Source organism: Hyla sarda, chromosome 5 (genome assembly GCF_029499605.1).
Source record: "Hyla sarda isolate aHylSar1 chromosome 5, aHylSar1.hap1, whole genome shotgun sequence".
Lineage (NCBI taxonomy): Eukaryota > Metazoa > Chordata > Amphibia > Anura > Hylidae > Hyla > Hyla sarda.
In genome coordinates this window covers 190,662,220-190,687,186 of record NC_079193.1, presented here as the reverse complement: position 1 = coordinate 190,687,186, position 24,967 = coordinate 190,662,220, and the positions used below count along the sequence as shown (strand labels likewise).

General features: G+C 44.1%; 1 protein-coding gene across 3 annotated transcripts in view; it reads right to left on the bottom strand.

Moving 5' to 3' along the window:
• MYO10 (myosin X) overlaps positions 1-24,967 on the bottom strand; it is a 239,331-nt gene that overhangs the window by 55,923 nt on the left and 158,441 nt on the right. For all 3 annotated transcript variants that reach the window (XM_056520936.1, XM_056520935.1, XM_056520934.1), the window contains 5 exons: positions 22,243-22,335; positions 21,830-21,898; positions 21,559-21,641; positions 16,683-16,791; positions 16,439-16,519 (listed from right to left, as the gene is read on the bottom strand). In XM_056520936.1, the coding sequence (XP_056376911.1) occupies positions 16,439-16,519; positions 16,683-16,791; positions 21,559-21,641; positions 21,830-21,898; positions 22,243-22,335 (435 nt within the window). The remainder of the gene's footprint in view (positions 1-16,438; positions 16,520-16,682; positions 16,792-21,558; positions 21,642-21,829; positions 21,899-22,242; positions 22,336-24,967) is intronic.

The following is a 24,967-nucleotide window of genomic DNA, read 5'->3' as shown; positions in this document are numbered from 1 at the left end:
ATAGATTTGTCAATGTCAAAGAGCACAACAAGAAACAAAGTGAGCTAGGAAGTGAAATAAAGGGGCAGGTGCAAATCTGTCAATACAATGCAAAAGAACAGAGTTCTTCTGAATATATCATTGTAGCAAAGCAGAGTTTGTAATTCATAGCAGGGGTGAGGGCTCACTATTTGTTATCATGTCTACCAATAAAGCTTAAGCTTATAGTAAAGGAAACCAGAGAGTCTGAGCTCAGCTCTTTCCTTCCAAACCTGGAAGGGCTGTCACAACAATATATATGTCCTTGCAGGTAAATCTGGACTATTACAATATACAGGAGGAACTATTCTTTGCTACATCTGTATACATATTTGTATTCTCATATAATGTCTCATTCACAACACAAACAATATTAAAGAGACAGGTGTAACTATACATAAACTGGTAACACAACCATTCCCCTACCTGGATGAGCGTAAATCTGATACACTGAGTATGTACTTTTTAACCTTACTATCTTACTACAATTTAGTAAAATGGATTTCATACATAGAATTCAAATGCATCTGTATTTCATTTGTCTTTATGTGAAAAGATATGGTCTAGCAGCTCAATACATAGGTGGTGTATATATATTCAGACCTGGAGCAATGTCCCCGCAGTAAATCCCTATACCTAGGTATGTATAGAGAGGCAGACCCACCTACCTTTCTTTATTTCTCTCTTCGTTCAGTTTGCTAGGTTCCTAAAAAGTCTGCATCCTATCAGTCAGTGAACATGAGTGCACACAGGCTCCGAGCACACACAGAACAAGGCTTTCTTATGCAGGCTGGTATTTCAAGTCCCCCATGTGATATCTTTGGCTGAGATTGTTTTATTCATTCCGTCTTGTGCCTAAAGGAAGCCAGACTTGGAGCATAGCCTTGCAGGTTCAGTGTATCAGTCCACACAAGGAACTGGCAGCAAGCAGCATAAACAGCCACTAGAATTGTGTACTTAAATAACTTGTGCAGGCAGGAAAGTTCTTGAGGTTAAAACAAATAGCATTCTTGGAACAGTCAACTCTAAGAAAAATAGACAACCTGCTGCAGGTCAGCCCTGCCTATGAATACGTATTAATGAGGCATACAATCCGTGAGGGCTTCTTTAGCATTACAAATCTTCCCCAACCATTTCCAAGGAAACCTAGCTAGTCTGATGTCTGACTACAGAAAAGGGTTATTCTCTATTATAAGCTCTTCACAAATGATAGACTATACGAGAATACAGTGTACAGTGTAACAATCACAATAGAGGGCTAGTAATAACGCTACATATGAAAGGAATCGGAATTTAAAAGATCTAGGAGATGGCATTCTCTGCATTGGAAATAAGCTAGTAAATGTGTTGGGATTATTTCAGAAAAAGTTCTTAATCATAATGTTAGTCCAGATTCTACTGTATACAAAACCATAAAAGACTAGTGTACATAGAAGGAGTTGAATACAGTTCCTACATATATAAAATAGATTAAACTAATTAACATATGCTAATAAAGGTTTGTTATGTTGTAATCCCCTTCAGTAAATGTATCTCATTTCTTACTTTTCAAGTAGCATACTGTATCATATAACTAACCAGTTGCATTCAATCACAGTGGAGAAGAAAACATACGTGGGCCAAAGTGGTGCATGTGGCACCCTGTTTGTGACAGAGGCAAAGACATGACAAGGTTTATAATATTGCCCGGCGTTCTCTGTGAGCTGTTACTTTAAATGTCAAAACACATAACTGTTACTCTTTCTTTAACAATCTGTCTCTCACATTTGGCTTAAAGGATTGCTACTAAAGGGTAATCTACTGGTTTAAAGGTTCACTTACTTTTTTTTCCATGCACTGTTGATGTTTACCCAATGTGCTCAGTAAAAGACATAAATGATTCAACTGGGTAAGTGTTATTCATTTTATTACTATGTGTTTGTCTATTATTATGACATGAATAAGACCACAACAATGCAAAGGATTCAGTTTTCTTTCTCCCCACTCTCTGGATGTTTACCCAATATGCTCAATAAAAGAAAGGAATAGCACAACTGTTTATTGTGTTATTAGTTTAGTTGGATTAGATTTATTTCTCTCTCTCTCTCTCTATATATATATATAGAGAGAGAGCGAGCGAGAAAGAGAGAACATCTAACTCTTCATTGAGAGACTTCACAACTTGCGAAAAACCATGTAAGATATAACCCTGTAACCCTGTATATAAGTAGAAATAAAGACTGGTCCATTGTATAAAGAGATAAAAAGAGAAGTAGGAAAACAAACTACGGTACTCCTTTCTGAAAAGGGATATGTGACTAAGAAGAGTGCCCCACTTATAAGGAAAGTAGTGACAAAAGGCTGCCCTAGTTTAAACATAGTCAGTGATGGAACATGAACAATGATGAAGAAGGAGCAGTTCTAAGAGTACATTATGTCAGATATAATTGAGCCGACTCTACCAATGTCTGCATACAAATATAGTTAAACATTTACTACAAAGTGAAAGAAAGCATTGAGCAAAACTTTCCCCCACAATAACTGCTTTGCTAAACTAAGTGTTTTTTTTATTTATTTAGTTTGTTGTGCTTCTTCATATAGAATCCTGTACTGAGCACAGAACTACAGGTGTCTGGAATCTATCCCAAACAGGAAACGTTGTAAGCGATGCTATAAAAGGATGCAGTTGCTTTGCATATAAAGTGACCTTTCATAGTAATGGCAACTGAATATTTGGTAGCACAAGAGACCGGAAAAATTTGCATGGACAGCAAATAGCTTGAGCAAATCATCCTGTTCTTCATTTACATCTGCACCCCTGCCTCAATAGCCAGTATGGGACTTGTGGGGGGGGGGGGGGGGGGGGGGGGGAGGGGGGTTTCACTCTTTGCTCTGAATTAGCAAGAAAACTGTGTCACTTAATGAAAAACTTCACAATTTTTGGTTTTCTGAAATTTTATATACTTAAGCTGCAGTGTTGTGGTTATATAATACAGTATATTGATTATGTTTCCTTCTTAACCAGAACAACTACTATTTTTAGGTAAGTGTGATTTTAGCGCTTCTGGCAGAAAAGAAAGTGGCTGGATCTCAGGAATAAACCTGAAGAATACAATGGCTAGTTCTGACATGTCATGTCTCTTATCACATCTCCTTCTCTCAATCCTTCAAAATTAACACATTTCAAGCTGTAATGTTATGGTAGCACTAACACCTGATACTATTATTTATTTATGGATTATGTAGTAATCCTCTCCTAAATTATATATAACCGATATAAAGATAAGAATGTCATATACTAATATCTGATGTCTTAATTCTATGTCTTCTGGTGGTTATATACATAGAAGGGATGTGTCGGCTGCCCCTTTCCAGCAGACTGCTGGGATTACGTTCAGGAGATTGCGGGGGTCCCAGCGGTCGGACCCCAGCAATGTATAACTTATCCCCTATCCTTCAAAATTAACACATTTCAAGCTGTAATGTTATGGTAGTACTAACACCTGACACTATTATTTATTTATGGATTGTGTAAACTGGTCCCGGCAGCATTAACACCATAGATGCCGTGATCAATCCTGATCATGGCATCTATGGTGTTAACAGGTGCGCTCCCCCTGTTCACCAAAGGTGGCACAGCGATATGGCAGCACTGCAATACGATCGCGGGTCGCTGTTGGTTGCTATGGCAGCAGGAGGTCGGATGATCCCGGCACTCGTTTGTTCTGAAGAAATGCTTTTTACTGCTCAAGATGCATATGTTACAGCATGTGAAGGATGCAGCACGTGTTCTGGCTCTGAAGCCTTTCTCAACTGCAGTTCACATGCTGTTACATATGCATCTTGAGCAGTAAAAAGCATTTCTTCAAAATAAACGAGTGCCAGGATTTTCTTTCCACTATTACATTTCCCTGTCCACGGGCACCGGACTCACCTGCAGTACCGACCGACTTCTTGATATTTGGAGGTCAGATTATGACCTCCTGTCTGCTTGCCAGAGGCTGGATCTCACAGGCTGTACTGCGTGCAGCTGATCGGGTCATACTTTGCTGCAGTACAAATGTATTCCAGCATAGTATAACCTGTAAAAAGTGTAAAAAATGTAATCAAATAAAAATGCCCCTTTCCCAATAAAAGCCCTGTATTATCATAAAAAAAAACACAAATCATATACATAAAACTATAATGTAAATGATCCTGCACGATGAATGCCGTAAAAAAACAGCAACAAAAAAGTGCAAAATTTGCCAATTTTGATACAAATAGCGGAATAAAAAAATCTAAAGCATGTATCGCAAGAATGATACCAATAAAAAGTACAGCTCATCCCGCAAAAATAAGCCCTCATTCAATGGCATTGGACAGAAAATAAAAAAGTTACGGCTGTTGAAAAATGAATCGCAGAAAAATAATTTTGCTCAGAAAGGGAAAAAGAACATAGAAAGCTTTATAAAATCACCATAATGGTACTGACCCACAGAATAAATATAACATTACTTTTACCGCACAGTGTACACACTAAAAAAATAATTTAAAAAATGGCAGAAATTTCCAAAGTTTTAAAAAAAAAATGCTGCATGTGTCAATATAAGTACAAAATGTCACGAAAATCTATCTCAGAATTGCTCCGCTCAGAAAAAGCATTCTAAAGTTCTTACCATTTAAAGAGACCCAGTCTAATGTTTAAAAACATTTACCCTCACCATTGAAAAAGGGTACGTGGCTCCCCGAAACGCGTCTGGTAATAGACTGTTTTGCTGCACAGAGATTGGGACTTAACAGGGACGCTCCGCTACCCCAGCAGAGCCTGACACTCGGCTACCCCAGTAGAGTCCGAGACTTGCATTACTAACTAGCCGCAGCTAGCACCGGCATTCAGCCTTGGACCTCTGTCCTTCTTGCTTATCCACCCCGTACCGCCGGGGTATAGAAGGCAGAGCCCAGAGGAATTCCAATGCAGATACACGCAGAACACCGAGCATTTGAAGAGCCGGTAAGAGGCACATAGTGCCTATCCTTTATCACCTTCTTTAACTTGTCCCCGTGCCATCGGGGTATAGAAGGAGTAACTTCTTGATACTGTGTGAAACTTGGTGAAGCTTCAGCGCTACCACGCATCTGCCTATTCTACAGACAGCCCTGCACAGACAGGGAGAGTGGGCTCAGCACTGGGAGTCTCCAGCGCTGTCGAGCGCTGCAACTACGGCCAACACTGTGGATTTAATCTTTCAGCGCTATTTGCGCTAAATACCCTCACTGAGACTACAATTCCCACCAATCATCACCTATAACAAATAGGACATTTGCAATTTCCAGACTGTCCCACTGTACTTACTATAGCACAGACCCTGTGTCCCAGCCACCTCATTAGTGCAATTTTAGCTAGCAATTGTGTTTTTATGTATTTTACATTTTATATATCATTTGTATTATATTGTGTGTTGTCCAAAGCAAGGGCCCTGCCAAGGACATCAGCATTAAGTCATCAAGAGTATCATTGTTATTTTAAATAAATGTCCAATATTTGACACAAACCTCTTTTTCTCTCCTATTATTTCAATTCTTCTGATTTCTATAACCTTTTTTCCCCCTAGCCTAGAAGGACTGCTCTGTTTATTCCCTGCTGCAGATGACTAGGGGTTGCAGGAGAGATCGCTGGGAACCCCGTGATCAGACATCTTATCCCCTATCCTTGGATGCCTAGGGGCGGAGTACCCGTTTAAGTTAAAAAAGGGGTCTGTCCTTAAGGGGTTAGGCATGTTCAATGCTTCAGCAGAATCTGAAGTTCATTTTTCAATGGGATGGCACTTATGTCTGCCACGGACATAAGTGCCAATTCCAGAGCATAGTGGACAGTGGGGATACACTGTGGAAATGGTTCTCAGCATTATTGGGCATCATTATGTAACTATAAAGTTTAACACTGTTAGAGATAATACTATGTGCTATCAGAATAATGGGTTTTAACATGACCAACTGACCAATATAGTAATAATCTTTAAGGGTACGTTCACACATATAGGATCATGCGCAGATTTGATGTGCAGGATTTGTAAGTGCAGATTAGTAGCTGTGCTCAGTCATTAAGTTTACATTGAAATCTGCAGCAGAAAATCCAGTGCATCAATACTTGTGCATCAAATCTGCGTACGTGTGAACATACCCTAACAAAGAATCTGGAAAATGGTTTTAATGACTGGATTTGATATCTTGTATTTAATAATTCCCATTTCTAAAAAGCTCACGTTGGAGAACCTTGGTACCATGCTGTGAGGCAGGAGAGAGGTGACATGGCTGACAAGGCACAAAAGGACATACCAGAAGAACACAAACTTGTAACCGTAGAATAAAAAATATGTCAGGAATGTCTTTGTCAGATTTTATAAGTCTAGGTATTCAGCTGCCTTTCAGATTATAGACAAGACACAGGGGGTGGAAGGAAACAGGAATTTGGAGTGAGGGCAGGTTATTGGTGAATTAGGGACGTTTATGTGAGAATTAAAGCATTCTGGTATGTATGGAAGGTGAAGTTGTACACAATATATCCCTTCTTAAAATACATGCGCTAAAATGTGAACAAATTACAACAAATAAAGCAAACTGAACCACTCTTATACCAAAATGTAGGTGTATCATTATAAGGAAACAACAGAAATAAAATTCCGTCTAGCGTTTGCATATGACCGAGCACATTTTGCATGTCAAGATGTAAGTGTTAGACTATCACTGCCAGTGCCGGATCATGATTGGCGCTCATGGGACATCCCTGCAGGCTGCTCAGTAGCGGATCGGGGCCTCCCGATAGCCCGGCCGCGGCCACTTTAAAACAGTGACCAGCGGCGGCTCCTGTGGGCCCGCCCCGGACTCCTCCTGCTTTTTCTATATTTCATATTTCCTTACCTGGCAGTGCTCGGCAGGCTCAGGTGATGCGTCAGGTCATGTGGGCTGTGACGAGTGACGTCTCCTGCGGCTCCTCTGCACAGTGTCAGGGGCGTCACTCATCATTTCCTGCAGGGCACAGTTTTCTTCATTACACCCCAGCGCTGCAGGAAATGACGAGTGACGTCGCTGACGCTGTGCAGAGGAGCCGCAGGAGACGTCACTCTCACAGCCCACAAGACCCGACGCATCACCTGAGCCTGCCGAGCGTGGCCAGGTAAGGAAATATGAAAAATAGAAAAAGGAGGAAAAGGGGGGAGCAATGATGGGGGGAATGATTGGCAGGGGGGGAATGATGAGCGGTGGGGGGGGGGGGCTAATGATGAGCGGGGGGGGGGGGGTAATAATGAGCAGGGGGTAGAATGATGAGCAGGGGGGGGGGTAATGATGAGCAGGGGGGGAGGATGAGCAGCGGGGGGATGATGAGCAGGGGGGGATGATGAGCAGGGGGGGTTAATGATGAGCAGGGGGGTTAATGATGTGCAGGGGGGGGTTAATGATGAGAAGGGGGGGTAATGATGAGCAGGGGGGTAATAATGAGCAGGGGGGGAATGATGAGCAGGGGGGGGAGAATGATGAGCAGGGGGGGGTAATAATGAGCAGGGGGGGTAATAATGAGCAGGGGGAATGATGAGCAGGAGGGGGGGTAATGATGAGCAGGGGAGGTAATGATGAGCAGGGGGGAGAATGATGAGCGGGGGGGGGGAGAATGATGAGCAGGGGGGGAGCAGGGGGGGAGAATGATGAGCAGGGGGAGCAGGGGGGTAATGATGAGCAGGGGTGGTAATGATAATCACCTGAGCCTGCCGAGCGTGGCTAGGTAAGGAAATATGAAAAATAGAAAAAGGAGGAAAAGGGGGGAGCAATGATGGGGGGAATGATTGGCAGGGGGGGAATGATGGAATGATGAGCGGTGGGGGGGGGGGGGGGGGTAATGATGGGTGGGGGGGGGGATAATAATGAGCAGGGGGGGTAATGATGAGCGGGGGGGGGGGGGGGGGTAATGATGAGCAGGGGGGTTAATGATGAGCAGGGGGGGTTAATTATGAGCAGGGGAGGGGGGTAATGATGAGCAGGGGGGTTAATGATGAGCAGGGGGGGTTAATTATGAGCAGGGTGGTTAATGATGAGCGGGGGGGGTAATGATGAGCAGGGGGGTTAATGATGAGCAGGGGGGGTTAATTATGAGCAGGGTGGTTAATGATGAGAAGGGGGGGATTAATGATGAGCAGGGGGGGTTAATGATCGGCAGGGGGGTAATGATGAGCGGGGGGGGAATGATGAGCAGGGGGGGTAATAATGAGCAGGGGGGGAATGATGAGCAGGGGGGGGGACAGGGGGGAGAATGATGAGCGGGGGGGTAATGATGAGCAGGGGGGGTAATGATGAGCAGGGGGTAGAATGATGAGCAGGGGGGGTAATGATGAGCAGGGGGGGTAATGATGAGCAGGGGGGGATGATGAGCAGCGGGGGGATGATGAGCAGGGGGGGATGATGAGCAGGGGGGGTTAATGATGAGCAGGGGGGTTAATGATGTGCAGGGGGGTTAATGATGAGAAGGGGGTAATGATGAGCAGGGGGGTAATAATGAGCAGGGGGGGAATGATGAGCAGGGGGGGAATGATGAGCAGGGGGGGAGCAGGGGGGGAGAATGATGAGCAGGGGGGGTAATAATGAGCAGGGGGGGTAATGATGAGCAGGGGAGGTAATGATGAGCAGGGGAGGTAATGATGAGCAGGGGGGAGAATGATGAGCGGGGGGGAAGAATGATGAGCAGGGGGGGAGCAGGGGGGGAGAATGATGAGCAGGGGGAGCAGGGGGGGGTAATGATGAGCAGGGGGGTAATGATGAGCAGGGGTGGTAATGATGAACAGGGGGATAATGATGAGCAGGGGGAGAATGATGAACAGGGGGGAGAATGATAAGCAGGGGGGGTAATGATGAGCAGGGGGTAATAATGAGCAGGGGGGGGGGTAATGAAGAGCAGGGGGGTAATAATGAGCAGGGGTGGTAATGATGAGCAGGGGGGGGTAATAATGAGCAGGGGGAGAATGATGAGCAGGGGGAGAATGATGAGCAAGGGGGGTAATGATGAGCAGGGGGGCTAATGATGAGCAGGGCGGGTAATAATGAGCAGGGGGGTAATGATGAGCAGGGGGGTAATGATGAGCAGGGGAGGTAATAATGAGCAGGGGGGGTAATAATGAGCAGGGGGGGTAATGATGAGCAGGGGGAGAATGATGAGCAGGGGGGGGGTAATGATGAGCAGGGGGGTAATAATGAACAGGGGGGTAATAATGAGCAGGGGGGTAATGATGAGCAGGGGGGAGAATGATGAGCAGGGGGGAGAATGATGAGCAGGCGGGGAATGATGAGTAGGGGGGATGATGAGCAGGAGGGGGGGGGATGATGAGCAGGGGGGAGAATGATGAGCAGGTGGGGAATGATGAGTAGGGGCAATGATGAGCAGGAGGGGGGGATGATGAGCAGGGGGGAGAATGATGAGCAGGCGGGGAATGATGAGTAGGGAGGATGATGAGCAGGAGGGGGGGATGATGAGCAGGGGAAAACATGGGAAAGGAGACGGGGGGGGGTTAAATATGGTACAGAGGCTGATAAAAGGGGGAGGAAGGAGGGGGGGGGGGAAATTGAGGATCAAGGGGAATCAAAGTTGGAGGGATAATGAGGCATATAGTTCAGAGCTATAGTCATTTATTTTACATTTATTATTTTCCCCTCAAATTTTCCTATGAAAATGAGGGGTGTGTGTTATATGCCAGGGTGTGTTATACGCAGATAAATACTGTAATTCCCTCCCCCCCCCCCACCCCCCCCCCCCCCCACATTCAGCAGGACACCCCAGTGTCCTGAAAGATCTTTTCGGGACACAACGATGTCCCGGTTACCTTTCTGTGGCCCCGCAATAACTTTAAAAACACAGGGAGGTAGCGCACGCAGGGATATCACTGACGTCCCGTGCGTGCGCCCATAGGAGTGGAGCAACGAGGATGCTCGCATGGTAAGTAACCTGCACGTCATCTTCAGTGCTCTGACCACCGCTCCTCTGGTCCCAGGACCTACTGATATGGCCTGTAGATTGTGACCCCGGACCAGAGGAGCGGTGGTCGGAGCACTGAAGTGGGGCAGTACACAGACATACAGTTCTCCAGCCATACACTGTATATGGCTGGAGGAGGCTGTATGTCTGTGGGGGACACTGCCAACGTAATGTGGGGGGACAACAACCTAATGCAGGGGAACTGGAGGTGGGATTGGAGGAGAAAAGTGTAGTGGAAGAAGGACCAGGAGGGCATGGGGGGCTGAAGTGAGGTTGTTTGGGGGGGGGGGGTGAGGTAAGGTAAGTGTGGGTTTGGTAAAGGTGGCAGAAGAGTGTGAAGGGGACTGAGGGGTGGGGGGGGGGGGTGCAGAAAAGTAGAATAGTGGAGAAGGACCAGGAGTGTTGAAGGGGGGGACTTAAAGGGGTACTCCACCCCTAGACATCTTATCTCCTATCCTTTGGATAGAGGATCAGATGTCTAGGGGTGGAGTACCCCTTTAAGGACCAGGGGAGGACTAAGGCTAAGTTTCCAGAGAAGGCAAAAGCACAAGAAAAAAATGCCAAAAAATTACCATAACACAGGAAAAAGCAGTAGCAGTTTTTCTGTGTTTTTGCAGGTAAAAACAGGGGGAAACCTAGCCTTAGGGGTCTCTGGGAGCAGGAGTCTGGAGGAGGACTTAGGGGTCTGGGGGGGTAGAGGGGTCTGGGGGAATTAGGGCTCGTCCACACTACGAACTTCCGCCAGCAGAATTTTGCTTGTTTTCAATGGGATGCTGCTGCTCCGTGCACACTACGGAAGACACAGTGTGTGGTAGTATTATTTTTAGAGGGCATGATGTTTGGCAGTATAATATACAGGGTACACAGGGTTTGGCAGTTTTATATTTAGGAAGCACAGTCTCTTGAAGGGTTATAATGATTGTTGTCTTTATACAGAGGATGAGGATCTGCTGGCAGAGTGAGGAACCAATGATGTCCAGGCGTCAAACTTTACAGAGGAAGATGGAGCTGGAAGAATACCTGGGGTCTGGACCAGATGAAGAAGAAAAGACAACAGAGAAGACGTCTCCTGTGAGTCATTTTATGTTTGTGTATTCTCCGGACAGTCCCATTAGATCTCTCCTCACTTCTAAGTTTTGCAGTAATAATGGATTTTTACCCTGTACCCCAATTTGAAGCTTCAGCTGTTACAAAACTACAACTCCTATAATGCCTGAAGCTCTCCAGACATAATGGGGGTTGTAGCTTTGCAACAGTTGGAAAGAGTGACTTGAACTGAAGTGATTTTAGACCATGCAGCACATTTTATTTTAACAGGGGCCTGACTCCTGTGACACCCACCAAAAAAAAAAGGTCACATAGTCTAATATACCCAGGCCCATTTTTGGTCTCAGTCTGTTCCTTACTTGACAGGCCCGCAACAGGTCTCAGTGGAAGGGAAGGGGGACTATCGGGGGGGGGGGGGCGGTACGGGACCCTGGGGGGGGGGGGGGGGCCCATCATAATGAAGTGCTCTGTCTTCCAGGCAGTCTTAATCTGGCCCTGATCACTGCGTCTGTACACCACACACTAGGTGTGCCAAGCGAAACAAAAGGACACAGCAATCAGCCAAATGCTTCTGTCCCTTCATTCTAGAGATTAGTGGGTGTCTCAGCAGCTGGACCCCCACCGATCACAACATTTGACATATCTCTAAGATAAAGCCATCACGCCCTCTCCCATAGACTGGCATTAAGGGGGTGGGGGTGTGACGTCTTGAAGGGGCGGGACTATGACATCATGAGCCCCCGGCGCCGGCTTCAGCGTTCGGAACAGTTTGTTCCAAACGCTGAGAAGAGGAGTACCCCTTTTAAGGACCCTAGATGCAGTGGTTAACCAAGAAAACTTGCATCAGCAGTGCAAAGACACATCAGGATTATTTTCCTTCGAAATCTTATAATGTTCAACAGTGTCATTAGTTCAGATGTGGCAGAAATCAGTGGAACCCAGATACACATACCATCTAATGTTAGGAGAAGTCTGGCCAGTAGTGGTATTCATGGAAGATTTTCCATCAAAAAGTCATACCTTAGATGTAGAAACAAGGCAAATGACTCAACTATGGAACTGGCATAGGTAAAATGGCAGCAGGTACCATCATCGCCTGGATTTCCCCACTACTGCCAATGTCTCCAACCAGATAGTTCTCCAAGATGTTTGGAACCACCTCCCTGCCAATTTCCTTCAAAAACTGTACAAGCGTACCGAGAAGAATTGATGCTGATTTAAAGACAAAGGGTAGTTACACTGTTTTTACCCTGGCACTCCCAGCCACCCTGCAATGCAGTAGACCTGCATCTGGCCCAGTTTACTTCATTGCAACTGCAGTTCTTCTGTTCAGAAGGTGGCCAAGGCACTGTTGTTTAGGGAAAGACTGTGAAGAAGCCACAGGGTTACTAAGGGGCCCACAGTATGGAACCATATCCTGGCGATTTCCCATCACTTTACGAAACGGGAATGCCCTTTTTAAAAGTGGCAGATTAATGCATTGGCAAAAGGAAATCCTGAAGCTCTGTACTGTACCATCAGACGATACCTCAGTGTATGTTAGGCAGCTTTAGTTATCTAGCAACAATAGAGGATATTTATCAAAGTCAGTGTAGATGCACTGATGTTATACAAAGGTTTTGATGGTGTATTTGGAGCATACATGCACCAAATGTATTAAAGGGTTATTCCAGGATCTTTTTTATTTGACTATGCTACAGGGGCTGTAAAGTTAGTGTAGTTCATAATATAGTGTCTGTACCTGTGTGTGACGGTTTTCTCACAATTCTTCTGTGATTATCGCCCCAATATTTATTTTTATCAGCATACAAAATTACTCATGTCTCAGGATTTCCCAAGTTGCAGTGTGTCGAGACCTGACATCACTAGTCAGGTGATCAGAGGGAGTCTTTCCTGATTCAATGGGTGAAGCGAGCACTGGGTGGGAGAGAGATCATTTTGCAACAGCTGTAGGCACCCTGATTAGAAAACACTGGTGTATTGCATTGAAAGGATCACAGGTGTGTTTTAATGGGTGGGGTGGCTGATGTGTGGGAGGGAGGAAAGTGACCTCATACTAACAAACTATGGAACTATGGGATGTGTAGTTTAGAGAATGAAATTCAACAGGAAATACCCAGTTCTGGCAGGTACATACTACTAAAATCACCTTATGGTGGATAACCCCTTTAAATGGTGCAGGATATGTGATATATATGGGGCTAGTACACATTTTTTTGAAATGTTACATTAGAACACCACTTTGTATGATTCCTTCTCTGCAACTTTTCAGTGACTTTTTGCACCTATGCAAATTTTGTGTGACTTTGTCTACTGTCTACAGCCAGTTTTGTAAGCTAGCACAGAGGAGTCCTATCAGACAGGAGAGAGCACAGAGGAGTCCTATCAGACAGGAGGGAGCACAGGGGAGTACTATCAGACAGGAGAGAACACAGAGGAGTGCTATCAGACAGGAGAGAGCACAGAGGAGTGCTATCAGACAGGAGAGAGCACAGAGGAGTACTATCAGACAGGAGAGAACACAGAGGAGTCCTTTCAGACAGGAAAGAGCACAGAGGAGTGCTATCAGACAGGAGAGAGTACAGAGGAGTGCTATCAGACAGGAGAGAGCACAGAGGAGTCCTATCAGACAGGAGAGAGTACAGAGGAGTATTATCAGACAGGAGAGAGTACGGAGGAGTCCTATCAGACAGGAGAGAGCACAGAGGAGTATTATCAGACAGGAGAGAGCACAGAGGAGTATTATCATATAGGAGAGAGTACAGAGGAGTCCTATCAGACAGGAGAGAGCACAGATGAGTGCTATCAGACAGGAGAGAGCACAGCGGAGTCCTATCAGACAGGAGAGAGCACAGGGGAGTATTATCAGACAGGAGAGAGCACATAGAAGTACTATCAGACAGGAGAGAGTACAGAGGAGTATTATCAGATAGGAGAGAGTACAGAGGAGTCCTTTCAGACAGGAGAGAGCACAGAGGAGTGCTATCACACAGGAGACAGCACAGAGGAGTATTATCAGACAGGAGAGAGCACAAAGGAGTACTATCAGACAGGAGAGAGCACAGAGGAGTGCTATCAGACAGGAGAGAGCACAGAGGAGTGCTATCAGACAGGAGAGAGCACAGAGGAGTGCTATCAGACAGGAGAGAGCACAGAGGAGTACTATCAGACAGGAGAGAGCACATAGGAATTCTATAAGACAGGAGAGAGCACAGAGGAGTTCTATCAGACAGGAGAGAGCACAGAGGAGTGCTATCAGACAGGAGAGAGCACAGAGGAGTACTATCAGACAGGAGAGTGCACAGAGGAGTACTGTCAGACAGTAGAGAGCACAGAGGAGTGCTAGCCCACCCTCACTTTCTGGACTTTGTCCATGCCTGTGCTTCAGCTTGGACAAAGCCATGATTTTTTAAGCCATGATTTCAATAAAAAGAAAATAACATTTTCTAATGAAGTATATTAGAAAGGTTAAAGGAGTAGTCCAGTGGTGAACAACTTATCCCCTATCCTAAGGATAGGGGATAAGTTGCAGATCGCGGGGGGTCCGACCCCGACAGCCCACGGGAAGGGAGCGTATCGACCACCGCACGAAGCGGCGGCCGACACGCCCCCTCAATACAACTCTTTGGCAGAGCCGGAGCACTGCCTTCTGCAATCTCCGGCCCTGCCATAGCGCTGTATTGAGGGGGGCGTGTCGGCCGCCGCTTTGTGCGGTGATCGACACCCGCTATCTGGCCGGAGAGCCTGGCCCCCGTACAGAGAGATCGCAGGGGGCCCCAGCGGTCGGACCCCCGCGATCTCAAACTTATCCCCTATCCTTAGGATAGGGGACACGTTTTTCACCACTGGACTACCCCTTTAATGTTTTGCCAAGATGTACAACATATAAAAAGTTTTTGAATCTGACTGTGCCAATGTAGATGAATCATTTTTACTTCATGCCCTTCAGGTCTGAAAAATCATCTTCATAACTTGACCCTATGACTGTTAGAGGTAGGTGGTCAACTGCTTTTGTTCACCCATTGTTTGCCAGAGCAGTCCCAGTTCTGGAGTACTTGCCACGACCATGGTCAACCACTGGCTTTACTGAGTTTGTCGATGTGTCTATAGTTTGACCCACTGGTGATCAGCGCCCACATTTTGGTTGATAATTAGGCTTGTCACAGTTGCCAAATACCTTTAAATAAGATTCTTTAACCAATAAGTAACACAATACAAAAATTAGACTGTGGTGGTCTCTACTAATAGACAGGTTAGTATCTATGTGAGTCCCATGGTTTCTTGATTAAAATCACACAGATAAACCAGTTTAACAAGTAATAGAGATATGATGCATTTTGGGTGGAGTCATAGCCTATACAACAGTATATTGAAAGCAATATCAGGAAAATCTTATACTACTCACTCATGACCGTACGTACAATAACAGCACACTAAGATGTTATCAGTATGTGGGAACTAGTAAGGAGGAAGTATTATCCAGGTTTATGTATTGCAGATGATAATTACAAAAGACATGATGGTTCAGCATATTGCATACCACACCTTGCAGATAGGTAGGGCTGTTACTGAGCTTGCTGAATTTAAAGGGGTACTCCGGTGGAAAACTTTATTTTTTTAAATCAACTGGTGCCAGAAAGTTAAACAGATTTGTAAATTACTTCTATTAAAAAATCTTAAACCTTCCAGTACTTTTTAGGGGCTGAATACTACAGAGGAAATGCTTTTCTTTTTGGATTTCTCTACTGTCATGACCACATTGCTCTCTGCTGACCTCTGCTGTCCATTTTAGGAACTGTCCAGAGCAGGAGAAAGTTCCCATGGCAAACATATGCTGCTCTGGACAGTTCCTAAAATGGCAGAGGTCAGCAGAGAGCACTGTGGTCGTGACAGAAGAGAAATCTAAAAAGAAAAGCATTTCCTTTGTAGTATACAGCCCCTAAAAAGTTCTGGAAGGATTAAGATTTTTCTAATAGAAGTCATTTATAAATCTGTTTAACTTTCTGGCACCAATTGATAAAAAAAAAATATATATTTTCCACCGGAGTACCCCTTTAACAGTGATATTAACTCTTTCCTTTTCCGACAGCATAGCTTAGAGCAGTGTTTCCCATCCAAGGTGCCTTCGGCTGTTGCAAAACTACAACTCCCAGCATGCCCAGTCAGCCGAAGGCTGTCTGGGCATGCTGGGAGTTGTAGTTTTGCAACACCTGGAGGCACCCTGGTTGGGAAACGCTGGTTTAGAGCAGATATGCAAAATAAGGCTAAGTTCACATTGCTGTCGTTTTAAATCTTGCATTAAAGCTTCCATGATATACATAATAGCGCCCACATATGCTTAAAGGTAAAGACCCCATTGCATTTCTTTCATTAAATTAAGCATAACTGTTTTCTTACCTTGTGCACATTTGGCTTAATGCAGCGGACAAAGAAAGGATTAGATGTACTCAGTGTTGCCATCAAGGAATGCAGGGAATCCTACAAAAAAGAATATCATAGACATAAGCATCATTTATTTACCACATGGCCACATGGATTTGTCAGCCCTATGCAAGTGTATATAGGTTTTAGGCTTCCTTACAGCCCCCCCTAGTGGTGATATGAGGATCACACTAGCACCTTGCTTTACTTTTATACAGACCTTGAACTGCAGGCTGACTGTGGGTTTCCGGTGCTTACTTCCAGACTTTAGAGTATCTTGGCTATTTCGGCTTGAAACATGTTCAAACAGGTCATATATGAAATCCAGCCTACGTAAAACAAAAGCAAGAAGACACAGATTTGTTTTATAAAGAGACTCTACAGCTGAATACAGCTGAAATATTGTATCACTTGGTGTCTTATTTCCTAATACAGTAAAAGCCTGTTAGTATAGCATCTTGTTGCGTAGAAATCTAAAAAAAAATTCAGCAAGCACAAAAAATATATATATGTTTATATGGCACTTTAGGTCCCTACCAGTGTGGTAAAGACATTCTCTGGTGGCTAGGGCCCCATATGCCAGGGCTCCAAAGGGCTGACACTGATGTTAGTAGCAGAGTTCACTATGATATGCATAATGATAATGGCGCTCACATAAATTGTCAGGCGTCCACATCAACTTCATTGTGACATAAGCAAGGTGCAAAATACTGTGCCCTTAAGGATATGTTCACAGTACTTAATCTCCCTGCGGAGTTCCAACCAGGAATTCTGCTCGGAGATTCCGCTGCACTGATCTAGCATTACTGTGAATGGATTTTCCGCTAAGAAATTTACACTATCGAATTTAGGCGGCGGAAAATTCCGCCACAAAGATTCATGCGTCGAAAGAATAAATATGTTCATTATGCGCCCACTGTATTGCCGTTGATGGTAATGGCACAGGTCCGCGCAGCCCTAGAGGCAAAGGATTTCGTCAGCAGTGGCTCGGATGAAATATCCAATTGGAAATATATTCTGGAGGGGAATCCACAGTGTGAACATACCCTAAGAATCTAAAGTGAATGGTATTAAGTATTAAACAGGAGAAGGGAGTCCCTGATCTTGTACTTACATTCCATGGCGAGCTACGCCAATAGCTTAGTGTGCTACAGAATGTAGTTAAAGAGGCAGGGTCTACTGTGTGTCTGGACGGAACTACAATGGCACAGGACTTAGGTGCAGGCCATGAGCAATTACATCATTTGCCACTTCAGATGACGGAGCACAGAGCAGAGGAAGAAGAAGAGGGCCTAATTTAACGCAGGAGCAGAGGGAAGGTGAGTATGATTTTTATTATTTTGGCAAATTACTTTTCTACTAGGGGCATACTGGGGGGAGAATCTAGCTACTCATACCTACGTGGGGCTTCTACTTAATAGGGGGATTATCTACCTACTGGAGTCATATACCTAATAAGGGGGGGATTATCAACCTACTGGAGGCATATACCTAATAAGGGGGGATTGTCGACCTACTGGGGGCAGAAGGATTATCTACCTACTGGGGGCTTCTACCTAATAAAAATGAAATAACTTACCTACTAGGGATGAAATTGCCTACCTACTGTGGGCATCTGCCTAATGGTGGTAATTACCTATTTACTAATGGCATCAATCTAATGGGGGGGGGGGGGGGGGAATAATCTAACAACTAGGAGGAATCTATCTAATTGATGCGCTGGTGGTTGCAGTGGTGACGGGTCAGGTGTTCATCAGAGTCACATGACCTTGATCATGTGCATAGTAGTTTACTTGCGTAGTTTGCACAGGCGCATTTAACATATGCCCACGCTCACAGCGCCATTACAGGAAGGTATGTGATGTCTCTGATTCATTGCTTATGTTTTTTGTTTAATCAGTTTAATTACATGTGTTTGCAATATGAGAGATTAATGTAATTCATGTAAACAGCAAGTTTTCAAGAGGGATTTTAACTTTTATATCAATTTTGTATATTTATGCACTTTGTCACTTTTCAGATATTTAAACACAATATTATGTATTTGAATACACTAAAGTATTTACACTGATTTACTTGAAATGTTATTAATTGGCACAATGTGAATTGATATTTGCACTTAATGACATGTATGGGCATAAAAGCCCTCTTTGCTGTGTGTCACTATGCTTGAAAATGGCTCCAGGAGGAGTTGAAACGTTGTAATGCCCACATGAGAAAATAAAATCACAGTTGTTATTGGAGTGCTGCGCCTTGTTCTGGTTCTTATCTAATTGGGGAGATTTCGTATCTACTGCGGCATCTATGTAACGGGGGTGGGAATTACCCACACACTGGGGACCTTCCTTCCCACCAAATACTCTACCCCCAACTCAATTACCTACTCAATTTAATTATGCAGGATACCAAGTAAGGAATTATTTGGGGCACTGAGGAAAGGGAAAAGGAAGGAAATGTGCTGGGAAAAAGTGCGGAGCCCAAGAAGTTTTTCTGGTAGATGGTGCAGACAAGTCATGATTGCAAGTTTTTATGCCTATCTGAGCCAGATAGAGAAGATATGGGAAGAAAACAATTTCATGAAGATGTCACATGTGAGTCACTGAATGTTAGTGCACTGTAATCACTTTTACAGAGCCTGTGTAGAGCTGGGATCAGCACTATATGGGCACTGTATGGAAGTTATTAGTCTGTGTTAGTATCAGTATGGTGATATTATCGTGTTACTATATGGTGGTAATGGTCATGGGGTGGCAAGATTATTTGTCCCGTATTATTGGTTATATTGGTTTGTGTATAGGGATTTAAAATCAATATCAGTATGGTGGTATTATATACATCAACAAAAAATATATATTTTTTTTTTTAAACATGTATCAAAAAATTTAAGACATACATTTAAAATGACAGTAGGAAATGTTAAAACAAAAGGCACTAAATTGACAACCACAGAAGAGGGGAGATGGTACGGAGAGCACATACACGTGGAGTATAGGGAAAAAAGTCAAGAATCAGATTACATGACACGTCACTCAGAAGAGTGATAAATATAAATGACTCAAATGGACAGTAAAGGAGTAATATCAAAACTCAGTGAATAAACAAGTCAAAAACAAAGGCTAAACATGAAGAAAAATAGCCAGAGCAAAGCCATGAAACATCCTACCATGTGTGCTGCCAACCTACCAGCTCCAACCCCAACGTACGTTTCACGTATGCTTCGTCAGGGGAGTGTCTACAACCCACATCTAGGTGGGTATATATATTGTTAGTCAACCAATCATAATGCAACCACAACAGACTGACAACCATGTTATCCAATATCCATGCCTCCTATGTCCTAGTCAGACCCACATCCACTGATTGCCCAAAATGGTAAGTACCTGTATAACTAACAGGAGTGGCGGGTGACGTCATGTCACTGTGTCTGTTGCATGAGGTAGCTGTTGTCTGTGTCTGTGCATGAGGTAGCTGGCTGTTAAGCCAGCTTCCGGAAAGGGCGGCATGTGACGCAGCCCATAATGTATGCGTCCAGCTGGGCACTGGCCTCCTTAGTGAGGCACGGGTGGGACGGAAAGGCGGTGTCATGGTACTCAGTTGAGCTGGGCGGTATGACCAAAAATGTGTATCACAGTATTTTTGTAACTTATGGCGGTTCCACGGTATATAACGGTATACTGTATTTCTCTCTCCCCCCCCCAAATCATGTGACCCACGAGCGCTGTTCTGCTTCTCCCCCGCCCCCCCCTTTCAAAATTAATTATCAGCCCAGCACTAATTACATGTCACCCGCAAGCACTGCCTTCGGTATTTGGTATGAACCAAGCACTAGTACTCAGTCACATGGGCTGAGTCCGGTCATGTGACTGCGGCATCCTCCATCAGAGAACGGGGTGGAGACCAGGGTCTCTGTAATGAGCTCGGAGCCAACGCAATCAATCAGCCAAAAGGGAGAATCTGCCCTGACAGATAGAATGCGCAGGTAAAGTGCACTTAGAGATCCATGCATGAAACCAACAATGAAAGACTGCACAAAGCATTGCATCGTTATATGGGACAAACAGGACATAAATACAAATACATTTAACAAAAAGTAGGGGGGAACTTAGTGAGATCACACAAGTGAAACAACAAAAACAGAAACCCCCAAAGTGAAGTGCCCCCACATATAGAAAATGTATACCAAAAGAGTGAATAAGGGTTGGTGTGTGCAATGGTAATTATGACAAAGTGAATGTGTAAAAAATGGTGGAAAAAATGCTAAATCTAATATTAATGCATGATGTAAAACGTGTATGTATATATTAAGAAAATATAAGACAAAAGTGTATCGATGTGTGATGTGACACCAAGGCATGATGTGTGAATGGTAATGGGAATGACACACAAAGTGAGACCAAATTGTGGTATTATCCAGTCATTATGTAGGGGTAATATTTATGTTTTGAATAGTGGTGTTATTGGTAATATTGGTTTGTGTATAGGGTTGTTTATTTAATAACAGTATAATATAATATGTAACCCTGGTGTGGAGGTATTATTTTATTTTTTAAACCCCAACACTTGAGAAAATTCTGTGTACACCCCTAGTGAGCAGCGATGAATACCCTGTATGATCACCACTCTCTTGCATTCATGGGCCAGGTTGGGGGGTGCAGTTCTTTGCCTTTCCCTTGATGCTGGAAACCCAGGCAACGGAACTAGAATAGCAGTCTCTTGGAGCAGATGTCAAGCATGTGCTCTGCTGCTACATCCATGTTTTTGTTACCTGTCGGGTCCCATCGGTCAGATGCCACCAATCAAATACTTATCACCTATTCTGTGAGCAAGTCATCAATTTTAAGTCCAGTATCCTGAGTATTAACAGTTAACTATTTATGGTTTTAGTAATAAGTGGACCCAAGAAGCCACAATTTGTTTGGTACTGGCTAGACCAGGGTGCAGAGCCTGAGGAAGCTTCTTGTATTCACCCTTTAACATTAACTATGAAGCTCCTTCTATACATTGCAGCTGTACATGTCTAATAGATGCCTTGCAATGAGTCATTCTAATGATACTTGAGATGATAATAATCACGTCGGAGAAGCAGTGTGCCTTACCTGCTTTCACGCAACAGGTTGAGAAGGTCATCTCTAAAGGTGTCTCGGTTTTTTTCCAAAGTACCTCTGACATCATACAGGACCTTTTAATTGGAACAGAAGACATCATTGTACAACTAGATAACCTTTTTAAAATGTCAGATAAAAAAAATAACTAGAAAATGTGAATCTGATGGCAAATCACATAGACATTGAGCTCAAGGTGTCAGAGCATAGACCTATTATTACAGTGACTTGTGCAGTTCACATAATTGATATTTTGAAAGGTTACCTCTCCGGCATAGTGCTTTACACCAAAGTTGTGAATAGCGACTCTTGGCTTCACATAAAACGAGTTATTCTGTTGAAAATAAACATACACAAGTAAATACCAAAAGACAGTAAGTAAAAAAGTTTAAAAGACTTATATGAAAGTTATTTATTATTAGATTGTGGAAAATATGATTACATTGTTTTATTTAAAAAGCGGTAGAAATAATATTAAGAGAAACAATAAAATAACTGTTAATTATCCCTAGATATGTTTGTGTTAATAGAAGTGCTGATGGCTCAGAAGGGCAGACACTGAATGGTTTATTTATTATTGTGAATTAATGGTCTTCTTGCTCTAGCCTTAGTTATATAGGTTATAAATATAGTTATCTTTCAATAAACTAACACAGTATAGTAAAAAAATCAACATACCGCGTGCTGCCTGTGTAACTTCTCCAGTAAGGTGCTATCGGTGGCTTTAGGAAAGTAGCATTCTTCATTGATCAGCGCTAATAAACCAAGTTTCTGGTAAATCAAACAAAATCAGCGATATCAGCCATGTTGTTTTTTTTTTCTCCATACAAATATTGCTGACTGCTCGTTATCTGAAATATGTCTAGAAAGTCTTTGTTAAAGGGGTACTCCCATGGAAAACTTTTTTTTTTAAATCGACTGGTGCCAGAAAGTTAAACAGATTTGTAAATCACTTCTATTAAAAAATCTTAATCCTTCCAGTACTTTTAGGGGCTGTATACTAAAGAGAAATCCAAAAAAGAAATGCATTTCCTCTGATGTCATGACCACAGTGCTTTCTGCTGACCTCTGCTGTCCATTTTGGGAACTGTCCAAAGCATGAGAAAATCCCCATAGAAAACATATGCTGCTCTGAACAGTTCCCAAAATGGACAGCAGAGGTCAGCAGAAAGCACTGTGGTCATGACATCAGAGGAAATGCATTTCTTTTTTGGATTTCTCTTTAGTATACAGCCCCTAAAAAGTACTGGAAGGATTAAGATTTTTTAATAGAAGTGATTTACAAATCCGTTTAACTTTCTCTCACCAGTTGATTTGAAAAAAAAAAAAAAAGTTTTCCACGGGAGTATCCCTTTAAAGGGATTATTCATATTCGCCCCTCTTCTCACTCCTGGCGCCATGCTGCTGCTTCCCTAAACTGCCTGGCAAAAGTGTCTCATGACATCACTGTGTGGTGGCTCAGTACGGGATGTGTTACCCCGTGCTCCTGCTGTCCTGTTAGGCAGTCTCCTCCAGTGTCCCCAAGGCCCCCTGCACTTGTTTCCCCATTGTAAATATGTTTTACCATGTAAAGTGTTATAAAATGTAATGTTGCTTTAAGAGTTATACCATGTGATATGTCACGTGATTGTTACCCAGGAGATACCAGTGACCAGGAGATCCCAAGAGTGACCTACGGGCTCCCTGCTAGTCTTCCCCATATAAGCCCTGGGTGGAGGTAGCTTCTCTCTCTTTGAGCTCTGCTCTTCTGTTAAGCTGAGGTCCAGTGCAGTCGTGCCTAGTGTGAGTTTCCAGAGTGTTGGAGACCTCAAAGTCAAGTCCTGCAGCCACCACCATAAGCTAAAGTCACAGCTTTATGAGTCAAGTCAGTCCCTGTCATCTGTCAAGTCAGCATGGTCTGCACTCAATTGACCAGTCCTATACAAGTCCCAGCAAACCCATAAGGTCTCTGCATCACTGGTCACCTCCTTGGGCCCTGGCTGAACTGTATAGGCTTTACCAAATTACTACCAGGTATCTGAAAAATAGAGGGGGAGCATTCATTATAGTACTCCCACTAGCCGAGTCTAAGGCGCAGCAGCAAAGGGGAAAGCACCTTATTCTTCTTTAAGTGACAGCGCACTCAAAATTCAACATGATGTCAGAACTCAGCTCGCCAGATCAACCAGGCGACAGTGCCCCTCCATCTCCAGCAGCAAGATCATCACCTGCCCCAGCAGTCGGAATGTTGCCAGTCCTGCCTGCAGTTCACATCAACAACCCTGGTGTTTCAGCATCTGCATCGGTGGGGAACCCTGTCCTCCCTACCTACAATGGAGACCCCTTCACCCTGAGGGATTTCAAAGAAAGGATCCAGAATTTGTTTGTCTTTTATTCTTTCCCTCCTAATCAACAAGTGCAATTGCTCACAGGACAACTACAGGGACCAGCGATAGAGGAAGTCCGTACCTGGCCAGCCTCTGAGAAAGCAACTGTAGGGCAGATCTTTGAAAGACTGTACCAGGTATTTGAGTCCCATTCTCCATCAGAGATACGTCTCCGGCTGCATGAAAGGCGACAGATGCCAGATAAGACCTTGAGAGCATATGCCGTTGCCCTAGAGAATGCCCTAGAGACTGTTTAAAAATTAGATGGTATAACTCCCAAGCAGGGCAACGAGGTGTTAATGGACAGATTTATTGATGGGGCTCATAATAAGTGGGACAAAGTCCAACTGCGAATGTTAGCGGTCCAAGATCCCAACTTGTCATTCCCCGCTTTCAAGAGACTGGCTATCCAAGTGATTGAGTCTGGGACTGAGTTAGAGGAAGCTTTTCACCCTGTCCAAGAGCCATTAGGGGCGGTAGCCAGACCTATACCCCCACCATCACCAACCCTGCCCCAGAGTCACCTGCTTCACCATTCACCGCAGCCTCAGATTTACAGAGTGTTAGGCAGGACATTGAACAACTGACTAAGGCTGTGAAGGAGCTTGCCACACGGTCCACCCCACCTGACTGTGAACAGCCCCTACCCCGAAAACCTGCCCTTGCTCCCCGCAATTTCAACCACGCAACCCTACGCCTAATAGACCCTCAGGGAGTCAAAGACCCTTTTGTACCTATTGTAATAAACCAGGACATTGGAAAATGCAGTGTTGGGATTTAAACGGATTTCCTCTGAGATCAGGACTCTCACTTCATATCGCCTCCTACCCCTATGTAAAAATTATTGTAGAAGGTGTATCATTGGAGGTGTTGATAGATACAGGGTCACAAGTGTCTACTATACCTAATAATGTTTTCTATCAGCATTGGGATGCTACTTTATTGTGTGAACCGGAGGATGTTAACTTCAGAGTAGTTGTGGGTAATTGCAAATAGTCCCCAGACATGGATACTGGGAGCCAACCATTCAGTTGGAA